The sequence below is a fragment of the Strongylocentrotus purpuratus genome, unplaced genomic scaffold (assembly GCF_000002235.5).
Source record: "Strongylocentrotus purpuratus isolate Spur 01 unplaced genomic scaffold, Spur_5.0 spur5_scaffold_5, whole genome shotgun sequence".
NCBI classification, from domain to species: Eukaryota; Metazoa; Echinodermata; class Echinoidea; order Camarodonta; family Strongylocentrotidae; genus Strongylocentrotus; species Strongylocentrotus purpuratus.
The window spans coordinates 23,456,702-23,481,260 of NW_022145611.1; the positions used below are offsets into that span (position 1 = coordinate 23,456,702).

The 24,559-nt window shown below is 38.0% G+C and overlaps 1 protein-coding gene across 1 annotated transcript in view; it reads left to right on the top strand.

The window, feature by feature from the left end:
* LOC588471 (transforming growth factor beta-2 proprotein) overlaps window positions 1–24,307 on the top strand; it is a 36,897-nt gene extending 12,590 nt beyond the window's left edge. The window contains exons 2-4 of the mRNA XM_788153.5: window positions 14,782–15,081; window positions 22,102–22,218; window positions 23,135–24,307. Of these exons, the coding sequence (XP_793246.2) occupies window positions 14,782–15,081; window positions 22,102–22,218; window positions 23,135–23,631 (914 nt within the window). The 3' untranslated portion in view covers window positions 23,632–24,307. The remainder of the gene's footprint in view (window positions 1–14,781; window positions 15,082–22,101; window positions 22,219–23,134) is intronic.
* The last annotated feature ends 252 nt before the right edge of the window (window positions 24,308–24,559 follow it).

Consider the following 24,559-nt stretch of genomic DNA (forward strand, 5'->3'; position numbering starts at 1 on the left):
CCTTTCCCACCAACTGGGCGTTCACCTCAGGTGGAAAAAAAAGATTCTGGTTTCTTTAACAGACAGGAAGAAGCACTGTCTACCGATTTGTGACGTCATACTTTCACTAGTAAAAAACAAAAACTTTCTCTTTTTCCTGAGACTCAAAATAACGCCATATTTCAAGGTCGGCTTGTGTGAAGGACGGTCCTAGGCGTCAGTTCAGTTTCCGATTAAAACTTTAGAGAGATGTTTAGACAAGATGACAACAATCGTGTCTGTCTCAGTCATACTAACTTTTCCGCTTAGTCTCATTCCTTTTGTTGGAAAAATTAAAAAAAACAAATCTTCATCATGTCTCACCTTAAACACTTTCAGGTTGTTAACGGTGTTAAAGTATTAAGTATAGTTGAGAAGGTCATTCCAAGCATTTATTATGTTATGAATAGTCTGGCACATTGTTTCAGCATATAAATAACAACTAAAAGGACCAATATGGGGTGAACTCTTGCCTTTTATTGATATATTTTTTAGGTAAATAAGCTGAAGTTATCGATATAACTATTTGAAAAACCGAGGAAGAAAGTCAAGTCCCATTTTATGTATTCTAGAACTATAAAAAATCTATAAAATATATTTGCACCAACATTACGTAAATTGAAAATGCATAAAAGCATCAACTGACTAGAACTTCAAAGATTGTATTAATAGAGAAAGAGATTGAGAAATCACGTTCACCTTATACACTTTCTGCACGAGATCTATACCATTTTTAAACTTGAAAACAGTGCCTCATTTTTAATATTTTGTTGTGCTGGTTCCGTACATCGTTTCGATTTAATCTTTAACTCTAAATTATCGTGTTTTTTCCACAATCCTTCAAAAAAAAAAGTGCAGCAAGGGTTCGAGCTGATTTCACTTTGAAGTATCACGAGCATTAAATCGTATCACTTTCATTATACACAATTTAAAGAGATCTATATTTGAATCAGCACCTGTTGTCGTTATAAGTTATTGGTAATCTTTTTGCGATGTTGACAAAATATAGTTCTAAAACTAAACTGGGAGTCACGCTATTATAGACGTTCAAATTTCTTTGTGGTTTTCGGTCTTCTTTATTGGGGAGAGGAGGGGGAGGAGGAACTTTCTACACCTTTCTCTGATTTAAACGGTCGTTGATTATTGAATACTTTCACTATTGTCAATTTATTGAAATCTTTCACTACTGTCGATTTATTGAAATAATTAACTTTGTCATATTTTCGGTTACACAAAATATAGCGTTTATCATTTTAGCTTAATATCCCTAGTGTTACAAATTGACTGTCGTCAGAAAGATAGTAGCACTGTACTGGAATAGTTTTTAAAAATGCTGTGAAAACTGAATTGGGATAATATGATTGAATTTGGGGGAACAAATGGACATCGAGTTTGTGTAGAGTGATGTAATGTGCGGATTAAAACATTTTCAACAGGGTGATAACTATGCATGCTCCACCCTCCAATTCATGGATAAAAACTAGATGGAATTTTGACTGCGCGCAGTCGAAAATGATGCCTCCGCCATAGAGCAATTTAAACAATTTAGTGAGGTCTCTTGCTTTGCGCAATTTCTCAAGACGCGTGCCAAATTTCGAGGCAATCGGCCCCTCCCCCCCCCCCCCCCCAGTCAGGGAGGTGCTCAAAATAGCCCAGTTAAGTACGGGTTAAGTAACGGAACATATTTCAAGTGGTTCTTGACATATCATGACAAGTCCTATACATGTAGTCTGAAATTTTCAAGTTGACCTCTATGACCTTTGACATACATGTACTCCAAAATCTAATCTGATCGTTTTCCTATGGTGATATATATACTATCCTTAAGTTTGAAGTTTAAATCTCCAGTGGTTCTTGAGATATTATGATAACAATCTCAATGTATGGAATTTCATAAGTTGACCTCTGTGACCCTTGACCTTTGACCTACGTGCTCCAAAATCTAATCAGATCGTCTTCCTATGGTGATACATACTATCCTTAAGTTTGAAGTTTAAATCTCAAATGGTTCTTGAGATATCATGATAACAATCTCAATGTATGGAATTTCATAAGTTGACCTCTGTGACCCTTGACCTTTGACCTACGTGCTCCAAAATCTAATCAGATTGTTTTCCTATAGTGATACACACTATCACTAAGTTTGAAGTTTAAATCTCCAGTGGTTCTTGAGATATCATGATAACAATCTCAATGTATGGAATTTCATAAGTTGACCTCTGTGACCCTTGACCTTTGACATACGTGCTCCAAAATCTAATCAGATTGTTTTCCTATAGTGATACACACTATCACTAAGTTTGAAGTTTAAATCTCCAGTGGTTCTTGAGATATCATGATAACAATCTCAATGTATGGAATTTCATAAGTTGACCTCTGTGACCCTTGACCTTTGACATACGTGCTCCAAAATCTAATCAGATCGTCTTCCTATGGTGATACATACTATCCTTAAGTTTGAAGTTTAAATCTCAAATGGTTCTTGAGATATCGCGCTAACAAACTCAATACAAGGAATTTCATAAGTTGACCTCTGTGACCTGTGACCTTTGACCTACGTACTCCAAAATCTAATCAGATCGTCTTCCTATGGTGATAAATACTATTCCTGAGTCTTAAGTTTAAATCTTAAATGGTTCTTGAGATATTGTGATAACGGTCAAACGGGACGGACGGACGGACGTACGGACGGACGGACGTACGGACGGACGGACGGACGTACGGACGGACAACCCGAAAACATGATGCCTCCGGCACCACCTTCGGTGGCGGAGGCATAAAAATACCCATTCTTGTCTTTTCAGTAGATAATTCATCTACGGTGATTTTTACCATTGGTTTGGCAAGGGTGGATGAATAGTCTGACGAAGGACGATAAACATCACCTTATAGTGCTACATTTTATTGAAGACGATTGAAATCAATTTGAAACCTTCTTCCGTCATGTACATGGCAAGGATGAGAGTGATTAATGTAGAGTTTTTATTTCTTGTCCTCCCAGGAATCGTCCGAAATTACATCGCATACTTCTGGTCAATCATGAAGTTAGGTTCCCCCCTGACAAGACGACTGCGTCCCATTTCTTTTATGTCTTTCAAATTTAAATCTTGATTCCACGAGGAGAAAGTGCACTTTGTAGGGGTCTTTATGATTGCTCAGGGAATATCATCAATAATTGAATTGAAGTGAAGGAAACGATAGAACAACGAACATGTTATTTGGGATATCCATTCCATGACATTACAGTAATAATTCCCCTATATCAAAATCAAACGAATGTCCTGCCGATGGATATTTGGAGGTACTTGGACCTTGAAAACGGTCTTTTGAAGATGCTGGATGATCGTATGTACAATTTACCAAGTCGCAAAATGTTTCATCGCCCTCAACATAGTTTATAAAATGACTTTATCCAATAGCTAAGATTATAAACTTGTCCGAGCATATTATTTGAAATGTCCTGAAGATATATTTCCTTCTTTCTTTTAAGCCAATCTAATTACGCTTGAATAAGAAAAAAATGTCACTGAAAATAAGTTATGGTAGTTAGATGTAAAAACGTTTTGCTATTAATATACTTCTTACGCAAGTTTCTAGTAATTTAGTCTCTATGAATTTTTGTAAAGCATCTAAGCACCTGCTCAAAGGCCAAAACATTTATGAAGAAATATTCCTTTTATAAACATGTATGGTCACTGGAAAACGTCGCATACTGCAATATATATATATCGTTTCCAGGCAATCGTTAACAAGTTATTGACCACAAAGACGTGACACAATGGAATGGCAGCCAGCCACGCTAAAGGAGTTTAATTTGAAAACAGACAAGTGTTGGAGTCTAGTGAATTGGCATTGGTTATTTGTAAACGTCTTTGTTCGTGTTAGATGCCATACATCGTGTTTGTTACCGGGCTACAATGACGAGAAACAATATTGATATGCCAGGGCTCTCTATTTGTGTTATTTTCAGCTGTTTTTATTGAATTTTCGTAGCGCGTAACAAGGAAGTTGCGAGAAAAGAAGTTTGCCACCTTGCCCAACTCTAATAGATAGTCTCCAGGAACGGGGGGGGGGGGGGGGGGGGCGAACATTGACCAAAAGCGTATGCTGCATTGACACACAGTAGGGGGGGGCAATATCCCCTAAAAAACCCAGGATCTCGTCAGCAAACTGCTGCCAAACATCACGAAGGATATAGAGACAAATGTGATTGGTATCTATATTTTACATACAAAAAAGGACTTCTAAAGGATTTTGATATTAAACATAGTTTACAAAATGAAAATCTAAGGAGGATTGCCAATACTGCTTCCTACTTTCAACCTCTTTTTATGGCATAAATTGAATAATAAACTTAATTTGTCTAAATTCATTCTATTAGTATCCTACAATTTTTGTACGTGCGTAGGAATTTGCTCGTGGTTATCTATATTACGCCTCTGCTCCCCCCCCCCTTTTTTTTTGTCGCGCCACAACAAAAGGAAAGACGTGTCCTTTCTGACAGCGATTCAATAAATGATGTGTGAGAGCAAGGCTACTCGGGGGTCATCTTTAGTTCCAAACGATGTAAAGTAAATCCAACCAACAATACGAAGAGTTATTCAATTAGGAATTATTTCAATTGTATCGTCAAACTGTAATTTGGTAAGTTACCTATGCCTCTGGAGTACATGCGAAAATTATCAGAAAAACCTTCACAGTGCACAATACGAAATAATAATATACACGTACATGTAGGTCTGTAAATATATAATAATCAATGTTTATACAAAAAGTAGTTGTGTATAAACTGTGGCCCATAAAGTTGAAATAACTATTTTTTACACTTTCATGAAATGGTTGTGTCAATAATATTATTTATTCTTGATCGAAAGCGTTTATTATATAATCTTCTCGGAATTGAATTGATTAATCTAAAGATTCATGTAGTTTGATTCATGAAAAAGAGGAAACGAAAAGTTATTCCAAGTTGATAGGCAACAGTGTATCCATGGCCATCAATAACCAGTAAATGATATTGTGTATGAGTAAGGCCCCCATATTATAATAACCGAATGTTGTTGAAGTCAGTGCAAAATTCGTATCTAGGGGTACAAAACAAACGATATAACGTCTGACAGACAGCAATGAAGCATTATAGTTACGCTCGTGAAGATATTTCATCCGGGTTAAGTTCACTGCCCCCTCGATACGTGAGAAGTACGATTTTAATAGAAACGCTCTTTATTACATCAAGGGGGTGTTTACAACAAATGACATCCATCTCATATTGCCAGCCAGTGAAATTCCAAATTAACTTTCCAAAGTCAACCAATCATTCCAAATGATTACAAGGGGAAACGTTACACTTCAACTGAAAAATCAAACAAGCTGACATCGAACCGGGATACCACAGGCGCGATTTCTCATTTTAAGGGTAAACTTTTTTTTATGAAAATAGGCAATTTTAGCCCTAAAATGAGATAAAGTCGCAGAAAGTGCTTCGGGGTGAATGGCGAGGAATCAAGGGAACCATTTTAGAGAATAAACCCACCCAAGTAATATATTTTTGCTCAGTAGCGAAGCAGGGTAGATTCTATTACCAGGGGAGCACAAACACTTGTGAAATTGTAGTATTATTGATTAGGCATCTGAATGCGATGTGACAGGGCCAATGAAAGCCTTAGAAAAACCTTTAACGTGACCGGGTCTACAATCCACACAGGGGCGTACCCAGTGGTAACACAATTGTGGAGGCGTTTGAAATATGATCAAATTTGTGCCAAGTAGGCCCTAAAACCAAACAGGTAGTAAATACAAGTCGTTTTGAACAAGGGTATAATTCCACGAAGCTAATACCAAACTAAAGATCTTGTTGTACTTCAGTGGTATTAATGCAGATGACGCGTATAGCAGAGAATCCTAGACATAAAAGTGGACCCACATTATCTCAAAAAGGTGTAATACGTAAAGGTTCCCCTTCTTTAAAAGTTAAACATTGCAAGTACTTTTTGATGATTGAACACTATGCTGAACTAAGCAATAACACATCACATAATGAGGATAGGGCTTTCAATGTTGACATATACATTTGATGATTGTTTGGATATTTGTCTTGATTCGAAACGGAATTCATGCAGACATAACACAAAAACGAAGATGTACCACTATTTGAAGGAAGACATTATTTGCTAGTAAAGACGGACGGCACGATTGATCTTTTCAGGAACCGGTGATCGCCCACGGGTAGGAGGGAGGGTGGGTAGGTCTAGTGACCGCCCTTGAACGATCCAAACGCTTCCTGGTATTTTGGGAGACCTTTCAAGGATTCCCCAAGAAATGCACGACAACACCAAAACAAAAACAGATAAATAAACATGCGATCAAGGGAGACTAAAAAGGCGATCTGGGTCTTGCGGGGGCTGCTTTTTTATGACACAAATTTCAAATAAATTTCTTCGATAGCATTTGTACTTTCGATTCTTATGTTGACAGGCTCTTCGTTCTCCAATTTCCAGTTACGCCAATTAGAATATAACAACTCTTCATTTGTTTATTGGATGTGTGCGCTTTGAGGTGTGCGCGCGAGTGTGGGTGGGTGTGTTTGTGAAGAGAATGGGTGGGTTTTGTCAACTATAGAGCTTGGAGGTATCAGATTTCAGCTTCTCATTTATGATAAGTCAAATGATGATACGGCATGCTTGGACATTACCAACACGACGAATAGGATACATTTAGCGCCGACCATTTGTTTTAAACTTCCTTTTCCTGCTATTTGTCTGCTGTTGATAGATATAGTTTGGAATATCACTTTCAAAATCGTATTAAATCTTGACGAAAACATCTACATGATATTCTGAAAAGGAGAAAATACTCCATCAGAACGGAATACGCCGGCGCGATCACAAGGCAGACGACAAATCGGAGCGCGAGGAATTCGGCGCTTGAGGAGAAGGGGAACGAAAAAAAAGGCGCGACGCCAAATTTTGAGTAGAACAGGTGTGATGTCTACACGTAGCCCTGTGATGGATGAAGACCCTGAAGCTGGCCCATGTCCTCGTTAGGCATACACCGCCTCCACAACAAGCCCGTCTGGGCCTCTTGGCCCTTTTCGACCCCTTATCATATTCCATTTATGTCTGTTGCCGCTGTTGTTACCGTTGCTGCTGCTGCTACGGGGCTGTTTAAATTAATGATGCAACGATTTAAAGTACTTTTTTAATGCTCCGCTTTTGTCAACCAAGATTAATCTTTGAAAGTATGAAAATTAATACTAATTTATATACATATACATGTATATTGTGCATTAGACACAATCCGAATGAGAAATGCATAATTAATTGAAATGGGAATACATGGATATCAACACCGACAACCGTTAAAAACAAAAGCGAACATAGCGAACATATCCAACATGAAACCCACACGGAATCAAACATGATTTAACTATGATAACTCTTACGCCTGTTAAGAGATCGATTTTCTCTTACAAGGTGTTCGAATATCCCTTCAACTGAACTTCTTCCATCTTCGGCCCACGCGGAAACCCTCCTAACTTCACGATTTTATTCTGACTTCTCCAGGAGGAAGTTCCACTGATTTGATGGACAAACCACTCATCTAGGGATGTGTTAGCATGGTATACCGCTCGTTATCTCCTCCATCTTTTTCACATGCACTCTCTTTCTTCCTTCTCTCATTTCAAACTTCACCGATCCGAAGTCTAAGACGAAAGCATTAGATATGTCTTGCGGATCACCCTTTTGTCCACTTGATTATTTTAAAAAGATACAAGAGACAAAATCCGGGAACAGAATGCAAGCAAACTTCCAGTGTTATGAATGAACTGCCACAATGTTTCTTCCGGTCCAGATAGATTCTAGCTCATCGCATTGACAAGAGCGCGCCAATGAATCATATTAATCGCTGCCAATTCCGGACGCTTACTACCCCCCCCCCCCCCGAAAAAAAATGTTTGTTTTTATTATTTAGAGTATTAGGCGTCGAAATGGTATGAGACAGGTTTTGTTTAACTAGTAAATTTTTTAAACTTTAGCACATAATATGAGACACACTTTGTCTTTCAAAGGGCACTGGATTAATTTGTCATTCCCATTTTGGATATGAAATCCTTCAAAGAGGTTTACAAAATAATCTTATTACCGATACGCTTAAACGAATATACAATATTTGCCGAGAATGTACTTTTGATTTCATTGAATGGAAATTTAAGAATATTTAGGGTAGAACAAAATTTGAAGGACGTTGCCATAGGATTTGGCCTTGGCTAAAGCACGTGTCTACATGAATATTGTCTATGGCGTCACAGATGACGTAGATAGCGTATCTATGACATCTCTATACAACCGCCATTCACCATTGACATTGATTTATATAATTATGTGGTAATAAAAGACCTAGGGTTTCACCAAACCGCATTTATGACATGACTAAGATATGATTTTGTTTAGAGGCAACGCTTGTGTGATTACCATGGTACAGCGAATCAGTGGTTTTATTTATACCCGACTCTCAAGTTCAAGGTTCGAATCCCTGCCCGATGTGTATGCCCTTATACAGGGCATTTTATTTATATTGATATGCAGTTGTCACTCTCAACCCTGGGGGTGAAACGGGACTTGGCAAGATCTATCTCTATTTCTTGCACGGTAACCAACTGAAGCCAGCTTAGTGATTCCCGAATCATTTACGAGACGATATCATTACAATGTCATGTATGAAATCTAAAAACGGAATTTTAGAATTATGTTTTTCAGAGATTAATGTGAATGGAATCCGTCGTTATTTGATGACAATAGGTTGTGAAAGTCAGTCTTTATAAATCGTTTATACATAATTGAGCACCCAAGATAACCAATTTTACAAAAGCTCAAATCCTGTTTGGAGGAAGAGGGTGGAACATTAAGTCCATTTCCGAGGTGTATCCGCTCAAAAATATTGTATCTTTGGTCGATCAACAGGCTTCAGTCATCAAGTACACGGACAATTGCTTTTGAAACGACGCAGAGACGAGGAAAAACAAGCGTGCTTCTCAACTTGCCCTTTCTTTCTTCAAGAAATTTGACTGTCTCTTTCTAAATCGACCCCGAACTCCCTCCCTACTTCATGATTGAATTTCTTGAGAAAACACACCAAAATGCACGCCAGATGTTCCCTGGTTTCTGGCAGGCCTGGTTACCAGATTCTACATCTTTAACTGTCTATGGCTATGCTCAGTCTTAGCCCGTTTCCTAGTAGTCACGTAAGATAAGTTATCGCATGTTGAAGACAAAAAAGGGATACAATTTTCACTTTTAGAATTTGAAACACGTTTCGTAGAGGATGTCTGGATAACAAATCATTTCCCAGAAAAAAAAAGAAATTTGATTGTTACAAATTACAAAGTTACAAAGTATAATGTCTGGCACCCACGCATTTAGTATTTCTTCGGTCTGTATTCTTTCGTCCATCTTCCTTCCCTAACCATGCTAACTGAAGATCGTTACCGTATGTGCGTTTCATTTCGTTACAAAGCGAGGGTGGGGGTGGCTTTTAAATGAAGCAAATGTGTAGGAGACCTTGCTCCAAACTACAATCGTGATGAAAATACATTTCACAAGGCAACATGACGTGAGTCTCTGTCTGATTCATAATCATAACCATAACACCCCAGTAAACAAACATCAATCAACAATAACACAAAACAGAAATTACTTTCGTACATCTGTGACGCTTATCTTGATGATATGACATGATGTAGCCTTGTATCGCAGTTAATGGTAATCATATCCAAGCTCACAAGGAAAGACAAAAATCTCGTCACCCCCCCCCCCCCCCTTAAGAAAAAAAAAATAAATAAATAAATAAATAAATAATAATAATAATAATAATAATAATAATAATAATAATAATAATAATAATAATAATAATAATAGATAAAATAAAAAATAAAATGGGGGTTACAACATTTCTAGACGTGTGTATTGAAGGGGGACGGCCCCAGTTGTGCCACCCCCTCCAAATAAAACGAAATCCTCCAGTGATCATAGCCATCAGACTTACACACGGATGTGCACGTGCTACAAACGATAGCGTGTGACATAAGTCCGATTGAGTGTAGCTATCCTGATCATCTTCTAGAACTATTACCGAGCTGTCAGACAGTGTAACGGCGCCGCGGTCAATTCCATTGGAATTCGAATGTGCATTCTCGAGCCGCGGTGCAAGAGTTCAAGTTATGTAGCGTGCAATGCACCCGCGTTTGAATCAAGAAGGGATCATAAAATATATTATGTGCAGGGATGAATGAATGTTTGAATGGACTCCTTCAATCAGTTAGTAACCATGACATATTGTAGAAATGTTTCATTGAGATTGCATACAAATGGGCCAATTATGCACGCATCAGTTCTTCACACATAGGTCATAAAACCATTACAATGAACATGACATTTTATAGAATGATATGGAATCAAAATGAACAACCATTAGTATAATTGTGTACATTTAATATATTGAATACCAAATAATATAAGATATTGAAGTTGAACTTCATGTGAACGCTTGTAGAATGTTAATATATGGATCGTCGTAATTGTTAAATATTCTAAAGGAATTAACTATTTCATTACAATTATTTTCCTGCAAAGACATTCCATCGTCAACATTTTGAATCAATCAAACACAAAACGATACGTTTTCCAAAAATGAACAAAACCAAGAAAGGAACTGAAGACTAGGAAACCCACCACGGGAACCGAGGACTAGCTGTACTGGTCGTACCAACATGACCAAGGCAATTCATCACAGACTTCGGATCGATAAAGTTTGAAAAGAGAGAAGGAAGAAAGGGAGTGTGAAAAAGATGGAGGAGATAACACGCGGTTTATCACGTCCCCAGATGAGTGGTTTGTCCGCCATCTCTGTAATCTATGTGAGATATGGACCTAACGATCCATCAATTCTGTAGGCTATGCGTTGTCATCAGCAGCATTCCCTGGCGTTGAGCGTCTGGGCTCGGTTAGACTGTAGCCGATCGGTTGGCCAGCCTTCAGAGAAACTGTCCCCATTAAGCGCACAATTAAGCGCCCGGATCGAGAGGCAGCTACAAAATTATAGAAAAGAAATTTTGCCATCCTTGTATCTCTAAAACATAGGGAGTGTTCAGTTAAGCTCATTCAGTTGTATTTGAGATGATAATCTAATATCAAAAAGGTGGCAGTTGTATAATTATGTTATCTCGCAATGCATCGAACTCTAGTGTTCGCTATTCTTGTTCTCGATATGTTCCTAAGTAAATAAATGTCTGCCATCCAGAAATAATACTTATGTTCATTTCTTGATAATGATTTCAACAGGCAGATTGTCTTGTCATATTAATATGGGGAATATACACTTGCTCAAATCACTCCAGGTATTATCTGGCTCTATCGTTGTGATTATTGTGAATCTTTTTATTTAATACAGCTATCAAAAAGCCAAGTCAATACAAACCGATCAGTTTGGTCGACTTAAGATGGATAAAATGGTATACTAGAATAGTACGTATACGTAGTAGGTTAGTCGCCCGAACCATACGTTTCGACCTTTAAACCACAGACATCATGCTTGCTATGTACATACATGATTTTGTTTGTTCAGTGTTGTAAGTTGCCGTCAACGCTGACCGTGCGTGCATGTATGTTCTCTTTCATGCACACGATGAATGAATAGTATGAGTGACATACCATGGAGTATAGAGAGCCGGTAACCCCTGGCAGGGTCTAGCATAGTGTCTAGGCCTAGCTGTCTAGGCCTAGCTGGTATGTAGCATTTGGGAGTCTCTCTGCTTGTAGCTAGTAAACGCGTACCAAAACCGACGACAACGGCGGTGCCCCGTTTTGAAAGGTTGTGAGAGGTTTGAAAGGCTTGTTTTAAACGGCCCCAACTGGGGCATGGAAGAAATACATATAAATGGTACTAAGATGTTTTTCTAACAAAGACAGTAAAAAAAAACAATATCTTACGGAAGAAAGTTTATTTGACAGCAAAAAACACATAATAAATTGAATGCAAGATTAACAAAAAAAACAACAAAGGTTTGCGATCAATTGCAAATTTGAAACAACAGTTCTGATTGGTCAATAGTCAGCCTTCGATACTCTTGATTGGCCATTACCATTTTAGAATTGATAGCAAACCATTGTATTACGAGGCCCTAGTGAGGACCACGGAGTCGGAGCGATATAGCGCACAGCCCGTCAAAACCTAGTCTCAATATAAAGACTGACATGAGACCGAACGAGATCGACAAAAAAAGAAGACATAATGCAAGAATTGGTCGGTTCGGCGGGGTGAACAAGATATTAGTGTATAGCTAAGATTTATCCGTAAGTTGGGCTAATTCGGTCCTATTTGGAAACAACATGGTGTGTGTTGCTAACTTGGGCAAGCATAATACCCCTCCCCCCCCCCCCCCCAAAAAAAAGAAGGAGAAATATCCGCTCTGCCGTCCTACTTTACTGAGTTCGCAGAATATAATCATGGGTGTCAAATTAAGCATGCTTCCCTAATAACGGATTTACCTGTTACGAGTTGAATTTAGTGGTCAAGAGAGAGGATGCATACATTTAGCTGTTGCTATGACGACACAAAATGCATGTAAAGTGCATATTTAATCAAAAATGATCAAGTTAGATTTGAAAGTGATTGAATTGGTCCCGTAACTGATGAGTTTTAAAACGGATCATAGTGCGTATATTGACAATGCAGTTTGCGTTTCACATTTCTCTTTATATCACTAAAATTTAATTTAAACGCATGTTTACTTATTTAGTTTTAGTCATCCATAAATTTCAACTTACGTAAAATCATTGAAGTTAGAGACAACAACTCATTACGCAGGTGTTGACGAGAGGCGGGAAGATGTAGGGAAATAACAGTGGTTTACCATGTGTGCGTATACGTGGAAAGGTTGGGTAAGTTGTGCATGGTTACCTAGAAACGGCAACATAATGAAGACGGAAATGAGCATCCATGTGGCCCATTTAAGAAAACGAATCCCGTATATCACGGTAAAATGGGAGAAAATCTCAGGACCAAAATTATTATTTTCATTCTGCAAACTTACAGAACATGAAAGTTAAAGATAAACTCCAGTACTGGTCAAAAAAAAAAAATTAATTCTCACAGAATCAAACGAAACTTACACTGAATGTTCAAGCTTACAAATAAATGATATGTGCCAAACAATTTTGGAAGAAAATGTATACTGGCTGAGTAATGAGCATAGAAAGACAAGGAAACCAAGGTAGTACCATCCCCGACACGATGTGTGTTGTCCCATATATAGCTTTCTATGTGAGTGTTTGTTACTTTACCAAGACTCGGTCAAATTTATTATGATTTTGATGACTCCAGAACCTTGCAGTGCACACCAATACTTACATGCTACATGATCAACTGTTTCTGATCCTTTCACACCTTTTCTTTCACAATGCAATCGCATTACCAGTACTAAAGTTTAGCTTTAACATGGTCATACAGAACCCGTCGTCTCTGCCCGATGGAGCGAGCGCGAGACACGTCTGAGTAGCAATGGCATTAGTAAGACTTTTCGGGTCATCGATGGATGCCGTGCACTTTTCCTGTCAATCTCTGTGGTCTTTAAACCTCAGGAAAGAGCTCTCGAGAAGTGATCCTGCACCTTTTAAAACTTAAAACAAACATATCCAGGGAACGCGACAAAGTGCGTCGTTGTAGAGGAACTTGAAAGTGTTGGTTTGCCTGAAGTTACAAAATGGAGCATCCGATTCGAGAACTTTTAAATTTTACAAACTTAAACAAATCCACACATTCATTCATTCAATAGCAGACGACAATTAACAGGCAGATTTAAGAGAACTATCAAATGATATGAGTGATTACTTGAATATTTTACATATTTTAATGTTTATGACATTTTTGGCAAACTGACCATGATCATGATGATAAGTATGTCAGAAAACACTTTCTATTCATGTAAACATTTATCAGACCTTTGAACGCATGGCGGGAATGGATATGAAGTTAATAACTAGGCCTATAGATGAAATGGCGCAGATTATTTCGGCCACTAGGTTAGATCGGTACCAGGGTCATTGAACCCCATTTCATGTTAATGACTTTATTAACAGCTCACCTGTGTACCATGACATCCATTGTAAACCTTCATCATAAATCATCAAAACTCGTTCTAGAATACGATTAAAACGGGGGCATTGAACCCCCCAGATGATCCTACATATATCATAACAGCCAATATCATTACCCGCTCGTTACTTTAATCCCTCAAGTGTGGTCTCACGAACTCTTTTGTCCTTACTTTATGTCTGGCCATCCAGGCCTTTGACTGCCCGCCCATTATGGATTCAAGGTTCCAAAAAATGTTTTTCGCGGTGTCGCACCTTGCTATTGTTAGCGTCAAACCGCGCAATTTCACATTTCGTTTAGTTTTCTGAAAGGCCGAAAGTCGCCATTTTGCATCGAATACATCAAATTGCCATCGCGGAGGACTGTATTCTATAAGAGAAGAAAATAGGTATTCAAGTTTTCGTCTTGGCATCATGTATTTCCCTCTGTAATGATAATGTAATTGGATAGCTTTATTTTTTTTCTTCAAAACTTGGAAAAGCAAGATTATCATAATTCACAAGTCAATTGCATTTAAAAAAGAAAATGGATGAAGAGCTAATATACATATTTGAAATTTTTTATTTTACTATTATTTTATTCATAATTTTTTTTATTTTCATTGTTTCTTTGTAGATATTGGCAATTACGCGACGGTTAAACGACTATCAAAATTTTTCCGGTTCGACCTCACGAGTTTCGAAGAGGACAGCCAGGGTGACGAAGTGACAGAGGCCGAGTTCAGACTCTACCAAGTTCCCAATGAAATGAAGGATACAGAACAACAAATCGACCTCTTTCAACTCATAACATCCTACAACAGTACAGAGGAACCGACCAGGCGATTCTTAACGAGCTGGACGGTATCGACGACTAGGGAAGGATGGCTCGCGCATGACGTCACCGATGTCGTGAGGGAATGGGTAGCTGATCCAGGTTAGTCACAGTGAATCAGTACACATTTAATTCAATTTGGTTTATTGATCAAAATAATTCTTTGTAAAACAGTCCAAAGACTGAAACAAACAAAGTTTACATAGTTGCATTATTTCGAATTCTTGACATAAATACGATACGCTCGCTCAAATTGACATGGAGTAGAAACTGCAATAAGACATGAAGACGAGCATACATTTTAGACGTGAGTATAGCATTGACAGAGAATTAGGAGCGTCGCTTGAAATAAGGGGGCGGGACGGAGGGCCGTATAACCAAATATTTTCAAAAGTTTTATCAAATTATATTCCAACCAACACTTTAACAATTAAAAATATTACAGAAGACAAGTTCTCAGATTTTGCCGAAATAGAGAGGAAACAAATTAAGCATTATTTTATTGACATTATTGGGATTTATCTAGAGTTTTTATTGGGGTAAATGATTATTTATTTTACTTTAAATACCTTTATGTCTTGTCATACCGGAATCACTAGAGAAGATGTTCTTTGTCCTGCAAAAAACCCAAAATGTAACTTAGAAATATTTAATGATATAGGTGAGAATGATTTAACATCAATAGGTCACTTTCAAAAGATCCGGCGTGTGTAATAAATAATATAATTCCGCTCAATGTCGTTTCAATAGATTCTTTGAATCATTAATGTTGCGTGAAGTCATTTGATATATAGACAAGGTGAAACTGAGTGACCCACTTTTGTCGATGGGAAAATGATGAGATTCGTAATTCATAGAGGTTAGAACCGAGCAAACAAATAAACTCGTAAATTTCCATTTGTCTCCGAAGAAATATTTCCCCTATGATTGAGCCCAAGGAATATTTTTTTGGTAAACATGACTGCTATGGCCTATATTTCACAATTAATGATGTTTCAAGGAACATTTCGTTCACAAAATAAAAACGGGAGTTGCCAAAGTTCAACAAGCACATCTCGATCATTTCAATTATGTAAAATGTTTTCTTGTTCCGACTTTTCAATGATTTTTTTTTCTTTCTGACTTCTGACATTCTACATTCGTCTGCATTTTCTTTGCACCTCTTCATTGTGCACTTCAATTCGAACAATGAAATTTTAAAGCACATTTTCTTCATAAATCCTATATAATTTGTACACTTTGCCATTGGCTTCAGCTCACGTCTATGCATTACGATTGTCACCATTCACAAACACAAGGCATCACAAAGACAAAGAATGTGAGCAAAGGTATGACGGAAGAGGGAGGGGGCAGGGCGGGGTCAGCCATCGTAATGTTTGTCTGACGATGGCGCGACGCTGATTGGTCGATGCCCAGGGGACCACGTGGTTTTGGAACATGACCAAGTCACGCCATGGCTGCTGTCTGAGTAATTGGTCTGTTTATAACAGACTGCGTCTCAGCTCAGACTGCCAGCAATCCGCGTTCATTACTCATCTTGCTATTTGTGACGACACGATCTCTGATGACAGCGACGTGTCTAGCTACCGATTGGTCTACCCATGGTTGGATAGCAGTGAATGGGGGATCCAAAAAGGCATCTACTGAATGGAAAGATATCGTACAGACTGGTATCTTAGCTTCTTCTAGTCCTGGGTGGGATGAGATGTCGTCCTTTTCGTCATCAAGTCTTTGTCTTGTGAATTAAAGAAAATGGAAATGAAAGAAAAAAAAAATCACCAACCTAATGTACAAGTAATTATCATACGGAGTACAGAGGATCTCTTTGTTATTGAAAGAAAGATGCAGAGCACAGAGCTCGACCCCCATCATGCCCATCTCTTCCGTCAGACTAAAATTAGAAACATTCTTGATTCTTTGGGAGGTCTTTGGTTTGCCACTTCCTGTGGTCTGGTATGTGTCTTGATGTTAGTGATGCTGGATTGGTGACAGCTGAACAGGGGTAACCCCCTCCCTTTTTACTCGATGGTGTCACGTGATGGCATGTTTATCTCGGGGCGTTCAGGGGGTTTCCTGGTCAAAAGTCTAACTAGTTGTTCACCGTTATCTATCCGCGGTTAAAGACTTGATTTGTTGTTTGTCTAACCGCATTGAGATGCGGCAGGTGAATCATATAGTGATGTTTTCTCCATCTCACAAATTATCCGTTTCATAACGGAAATCCGAGGAGGAGGTTAAACCAGTGGCGTATCCATGCATCAATAGACGGGACAGAAGGAGGAGGTTGGGGGCTTAATGTATGTGATCAGTCCCCGTGTGTTGTTAACCTACTGTCAGTTGTATTTAGTAATTTACCTGTGCCTATAAACGAGGGCGTAAATCAGCTTCCCCTACTCATGATACGTCATTATAAACTAAGAATACTAAAAAGGAAGGAAACACTTTCTTCTCCTTATTATCAAAGACCGATGGTATCATACTAATAAACATCTCCAAACCACCAATCAAGTAATCTGGTCTTTTCAAACACATCTCCTGATAGATACCCTGTATATACCACCACAACAACCACCACCATCTCCGCAAACTCCCCTTGGCCGTGAGAAAATTATTCCTCACTGTTGGGATCCTTAATCGGCCTCTCGAAACAGTTATTGAAACATGCGATTCCTTCGCTGCTGTTTCGGGGCGATGTCAGCAGGATCCGAGTGACAATGGAAATTATTCATAATGGACCCGCGGATATTTTTATCAAGTTATGTAAATCAACAGTGATGCCACGAGGTAGTCCCAGCGCAGGTGAGGCTCGCTTATAGGTGTGCTTTGTCCCAGTTCCCTACTTCGACTTCTTGTTAAGTCCAGAGCGACGGGATGGAAAAGGTTGAAGTAGGTAATTTTAGGTATGTTAAAAGCTGGACTTTGAGTGTTGTATAGAATTATGAAATGTATGAAAAATTTGAAGAAATAAAATGAAGAAATAGAAGGAGCAACTGGCAGAGACTTGGTTATCATAACACCGAGTACGGTCTGGTTAATATATATCATGTCTCTCAAAATCATTTTCTCATGCAGGTTTTGTGATCTATTTTGGTTAGGTCTATATTGCCATTTCAACCAAATTTTGTTAATGATTTCACAAGTAGTGCATAAATAATGTCCACCTTTCGACTAAAGATTTGTATTATTCTGCTCTCCAGTTTGGAAGAATACTTAGAGGGGTATGCTATACTTTCACCCATTCCTGCAATTAGGGTTCAGGAAGGTCGATGGGTTTAGGCCAATCATAGCAGCTATAATGCAGAAGAATGACTGTTTGCTCGTTAGTCCATGTGCCTCTCGTCAAATCTTTATATAAACATCAAATAAATATAAAATTAAATCAAAATGGGTGACGAAGAATGACGTCAAGAAGTTGTTATGGAACGAGTCGTGGTATGTCTCGTGATTCACCATGAGCTTCGAACTATGAACTCATCGGGTCAAGTGTGGTCGGCGGACGGGTACTGGGAAATCCCCCAATTAATCGGAAAACGGCTGTCGTCTGTAGATTGTCACTATCCCATTATGTCGTTTGACAGATTCATCACTAGAAACTTAGAATCACTGGTATAGAAGTAGTATATTGTCATGATGAGCGTTTCGAAAGTAATTGCAGGTAACCTGACACAATACAGTCCGCAACCAAAATCAGAAATTTCGTATTAGCTATACTATAAGTTTGTGCATGGGCGTGTATTTCATTTTATAGGGAAATGAGAGTAAGATGTTAAGACATAGAGATTTAGTACACACACTAAAAAGAGAGGATGAGGAGACAAAGGCTAATTTAAAACACAATCCAAAAAGTCTGTTTAAAAAAAGTAGAAATCGGAACATATTATTAAATGCGAGACGGGACACAATCAATATGTGTCAAGCGTCTGTAAATTGTGATATCAAAATATTTGAACACCGATTTTGTAAAGGCCAAATTGACACGTCTTGAGGCATACTGGGGAAGGCCGGACGGAGCTCTTTGGAAAGCAATCAAATGGAAAATCAGTCCCAATTTCTGCTTTATTTTTCTCACCTCCGTCCAGTGATGTCTACCGCATTTATTTAAAAAAGACACAGGACTGCTTTCTGTGCAATGCATATCATACGCCTTTTGTATAGTCTGTCAGTATAATTGATTATGTACAGGAATTTTAGAATTTCCCTTAAATGTTGAAGGTTTGTTTCTAAATACGTGTTCATTACAAATGTAGTAAATCCTGCTCTAAAACTTATGAAAAAAGTATAATATGTACTGGTCAACATTCTAAATTTTTTAAAGTTTTTTTTATAAGAATACCTAAGACATGTCCTCTCTGATTAGTATTGCCAATGTGGGATTGTTTCAGAACTATAACGTTATTCAGAACGCATGGAACACTGTCTGAATGACGTTGTGGTTGAATCGCAGTGAGTGAAATAATGCATTTCCGAAGTTTTGCTAAGGGATCACTTCTCGTTTCCCGCCAAAGGATTTGACGTCTCAAGTACCACAAAGTACAAGATCATGACCTCTGAAGAATTTGTTTTCTTCATCCTTTCGGTTTCCACGGGGATATGAATATATAAACGGAAATATCAATTCAATTGTTATTAAGTTTAGGCTTTTATAGCTGTTTGAATTTTAGAAGATCGATAGTTCGTTAGTACAAAAAAATACACAATAAGGATTTTGTTGGTGTATGACAATACATGACTAGTGTAACTGCTCAGAATGGTGTAAATGGATGTAATATTACTCAAACATACAGTGGAAAGAATATGCATGTGGGCCTAACGTGCAAGAGGCAAATACATGTTTACAAAATCAATATATGGGCCAACAAGGTTAGAAACCCGGATCGCAAACCAAAGCATAAACAAAATGTTGAAGAATTATTTATGTAACTCATCTTCTGTCGAAAGATGACATTATGTATCTTATCAACGAAAATAAAAACACGCAGGCTCATTTTTCCTCAAACACACAACTTTGACAAGACATGGGCATTTTCTGCCAAATCACTGTTATTTTTGGAAATCATATCGAAGCGGTATTCCTAGAGTATGACTTCGCTAAAAACTTATCAAATTTGCCACAAATAAGGATGCTTATTGCCGCATCTGCTTCCGACCTTTTCGGAAAGTAGTGTCAATGTCAATGTGACATCAAGGTCATCTGTCCTAATTACCGTCTTATTTTGTGCTCTTGAAAGAGCATCCCTGAAACGAGGTTATCAATGAGAAGAAGATGGTGAGCGTAGAAAGATGATGAAAAGTTTTTATAACCAAATTAAGGTATTCTGATAAGCAGATAATATTAGGACATTCAGATACAGAGAGGGAAAAAAGGGGGATGGGGAGATATTGTAGATTGACAAGCATACTGTCAACGTATTTGGCATATTCCTTCAGCTATACTCATTATCATGAATAGTGCTTATAAACATTAACAGAACGCGTAATTACTGTAGTCGGAGGCTTATCGACGGATGATATTTTGTTCATTATTACACTCTGACAAGTACATTGATCCAGTACACCACATGTGTAAAATAATGTCGTTAATACAACTATTCGATTTACCAAAAAATACCCTCTCTTATGAATTTCATTCACGTCTCCGGTTTGTTTATTCGTTTTTTTAATAATGTATGTTTGTCTGCGGATGCCAACGTTAATATGACTATAAAGATAAAGGATAGCGTTATTGTTTGCTTAATGTGTACCACAATATTTTTTAAAATCTCTAATCTCTAAAAGTGCAATGGTTACATCGATATTCTCATTTTCCTTACTAGGAAACATAGAAAGGCCGGACTCTTACAGATATTTGTTATTGTCTCGACAATCTTTTTAAGTAGGTCTACTTGAATTGACATTTGAGGTAGATTTATTCCACATATCAAACAACAAAGGACATCGATCAATAAAGACAACATAATAATTTACTAAAAAACCCACAAAATATTAACTTTGAACAACATAAAAAATTAATGACAAAGACAACAAAACTATACTGTGGTATAAAACAAAAAATAATTCAATTTGTAAGGGAATGACAAATGCAGCAGTTATTCATTGAACAAAATATTAGCCTTTACCTCTTTCGAAACTGTGCCACTGACTATTTTTTTGGATTAGACATTCCCCAGGCTCGGTTAAACTGTCACAGTCACAATGAAACAATTTTCTTTAAAAATGAAGTTAGTATTCATGGACAACTTCGTGACGTCAAGAGCAACTTCTTGAATTTATTATACCTTCTTTCCCTTCACCCTGTCCTCCCCCCCCCCCTCTCTCTCTCTCTCTCTCTCTCTCTCTCTGTTCAAGAAATGATGGCATTGACCCATGCCCTCCTTCTTTATTTTGGGTCAAAACCTCGCAAATATGGGAATTCATGTGTACTTTTTGATGCGCAAAATACATATTTCAGCAGCTATTTAATGTGTGTTTTGGGAATAAGCAATTCTGCTTCGTTGACTGAACGAGTCGTACAGGTGCAATGCCGTGTCACGATAAATTGCGTGCACAAAAATAAATTCAGAGAGAGAGAGAGAGAAGAAAAAAAAAGAGTGGAAATGTGTTGACAGATTTTGCATGAAATCTATGTGAAACAAAGCCAAGTTATGGAAGAACACGTTTTATCATACTTATATAAATATTTAATGTCTGCGAGTCACCATTATTACTTTGCTCTTCATTCTCTTATCTGTATATTTGCGGTGTTAACTTGAATTGCTATAGTAAAAGCAAACTTCTACGAAAGACTATGAAAATGAGCGTCTTGTAATGATCAAGTAATACACAGGTATCATTATTTCACAATTTAAATGACAAACCAATAGTAAATTATTATTTTACTTGTACTATGAGAGGCAGGGGGTGAGTGCATAAAACTAGCCAAGACATAGCTTGCTATAGGCTTTTTCTTCCTATGAAAGATACAGAAGGCATTCGAAATTGAAGATGCAACGAAATATTGGAAACCAATGGCTAGTGTTATGTATTCGGCCAATACCTGTACCGAAAGCGATACGTTCAAGTCCATACTGTATACTTACGATTCTTCTCTCGTTTCTCTTTCTGTTCCTATCATCCGTTGTCTAGAAACGAACCTTGGGTTTGAGTTGAACCTGAACTGTGGTGACTATCTGCTTGGACCCACTACCACTACACCAGCTTCCATCCCAAAGGACCAGCATAAACTACACGTCTTGTTTGCAGGTAAATTAGTGAAGACTTTAAACTGATGAATATCTTTAAATCAACAGAAATTTCCTGTAGTTACGCTGGATATTGTAAGAGATTGTTTTTGTGCAATAGTTTTGTTTTTTCTTTCGTAGTGTATGATGTAATGATTACATCTTTGTCAATGGCTTGTTGACGAATTATAACATTCACCTGTTACAATGTGTTACATTACAAAAGTCAGAATACAGAGTGCATACATTGTGTTTTGTTTAGTAGGACAGATTGGCCGAATTCACAAAGGAGGTTTGTCGACAAACCTAGGTTTATGTGCGTCATGTGACGCGTTTCGACGCGTTTTTTTTTTTTAACAAATCTGGTTTGTCGACAAACCTCCTTTGTGAATTCGGGTCAATCTGTCCTACTAAACAAAATATAATGTATGCACTCTGCATTCTGACTTATGGAATAAAATTGGAATACAATTTAATACAACAGCTTGTGAATTTAGGTTGTCGATAGTTACCTAACAAAAATGTATGCATTAAATTGGAGTAAGGAAAATCATGACGGTCCGATCGAAACGCGTTTTTTTTTTCTTCTTCAAATATAAAGTTCTTGATGCAGTCACCGACTGGAAGGCTATATGTATTCAATTAAACTGAAGTCAATAATAATATCGATGGAATTATACTAACCGCGGACTCCTCAAAAGCGGAGACAATGTTGTTTGCACAAGGCAACACAGCCAAATCTTAATGGGTTCACGGTTCACCATGAATCAAAATTCAAACAAACAATACAATCTCTAGCAAGTCATGGTTGAAATAGAGCTTTTATTCATTGTATAGATAATAATGATGATTATGATGATCTTTTGCTCAATAAATTCATCATTTTGTCTGGCTTGTATTGATTTAATGGTAACGTGGTTATAATTGATTCGTTTCAGACCCCAGAGGTACCTTTCCGAGTATGGATAATGGACGTGGCGACGGCAACCCTAGAGGTGAAGGATTCCCCAGTATCAACCATCCTAGATTGGTCGTCATGACCCCTGCCAACCATTCACGAGGAAGCGAAAGCAACAGCGTCCGAAAGCGACGAAGCACCTCGTACAGCGGCTCCCAGTGCGACCAGAACTCACCCAACTGCTGCCTTCGCCCGCTCGTCATCAACTTCAGGCGCGATCTCAAATGGAACTGGATCCGACAACCCCGCAACTATTCGCCAAACTTCTGCGCGGGATCTTGCCCCTATATCCTGAGTGCCGACACGTCCCATGCTTCAGTTCTATCGCTTTATAAACATCTCAATCCGGACGCGAGCCCCTCGCCATGCTGTTCTCCTCAAACATTCAAACCTTTAACCATCCTTTTCTACAACAGAGGGCGTCCCGAGATCAGGCAACTTAATAACATGATTATAGAAACTTGTAGATGTAGCTAGTCCCAGATATTAGAACAACCAAACTACTATGACGTAGAAGGACATGAAGTTGTTGTTGGATCGTGCAGGATGGTCCAGTGTAAATTAAAACTCTATTTAAAACAAGAAAACTTTTGTGAGGTACTACTAGATGCTTTGGCCTGACTGTGAACTATGTTGTGCTTTCTACAGGCTAAACTGCGCATCATATTGGACACCAACCCAGATGTGCTGAATGTGATGTCATATGCAAATGACTTCATTGTATCTAATTTTCTCTTTTTCTATATATTAAAAAACTGTACTATTTATCTTTATTCTATTTGCCAAATCATATGAAGTAATGTTTTGTGGCACTTCATGAACTGATAATATGTTATGAGCAAAAGACTATAGTGTACTAATGCATTTAAGATTGTATGTTTTCTCCTTGAACAATAGTGCTCTTGATTGTCATGAAAAATGTACTGTTGCTACGTCGGGCCCTCCGAAAAGGTTCCTGGTCATTATTTTATAGACATGTAGCAAACTTTCTTTAGAAATGATGCTCTCCATCTGAACCTGTTCGTGAATAGATTTTGTGAGTAGCGAGTATGTCCAGTCGTGTGCAGACGGCGAAGCAGTGCCGGTTGTGGAAGGTCGTTTCTTATACATTTTATAGGATTATTTGAGCAGTATATTACAGTGGCATATCCAGAAAAGAGGGGAGGGGGTGGGGGGGGGGGGCTTAATAGAAGGGAGTGGACATACGCCGGCCCCACCCTGTACTGGATACGCCACTGTATATCACTCTGGACAGAGTTCTGCATAACTAGGTAAAATTCTCCTGTGAAGTTTGTCGAAATCGTTTAGCAAATCGTGATGTGCTAAGCTCTGGTATATATTATAATATGCTAAAGGACGCGACACAACTTGTGTTTTGAATTATGTTATAATATATCTTTAAAAA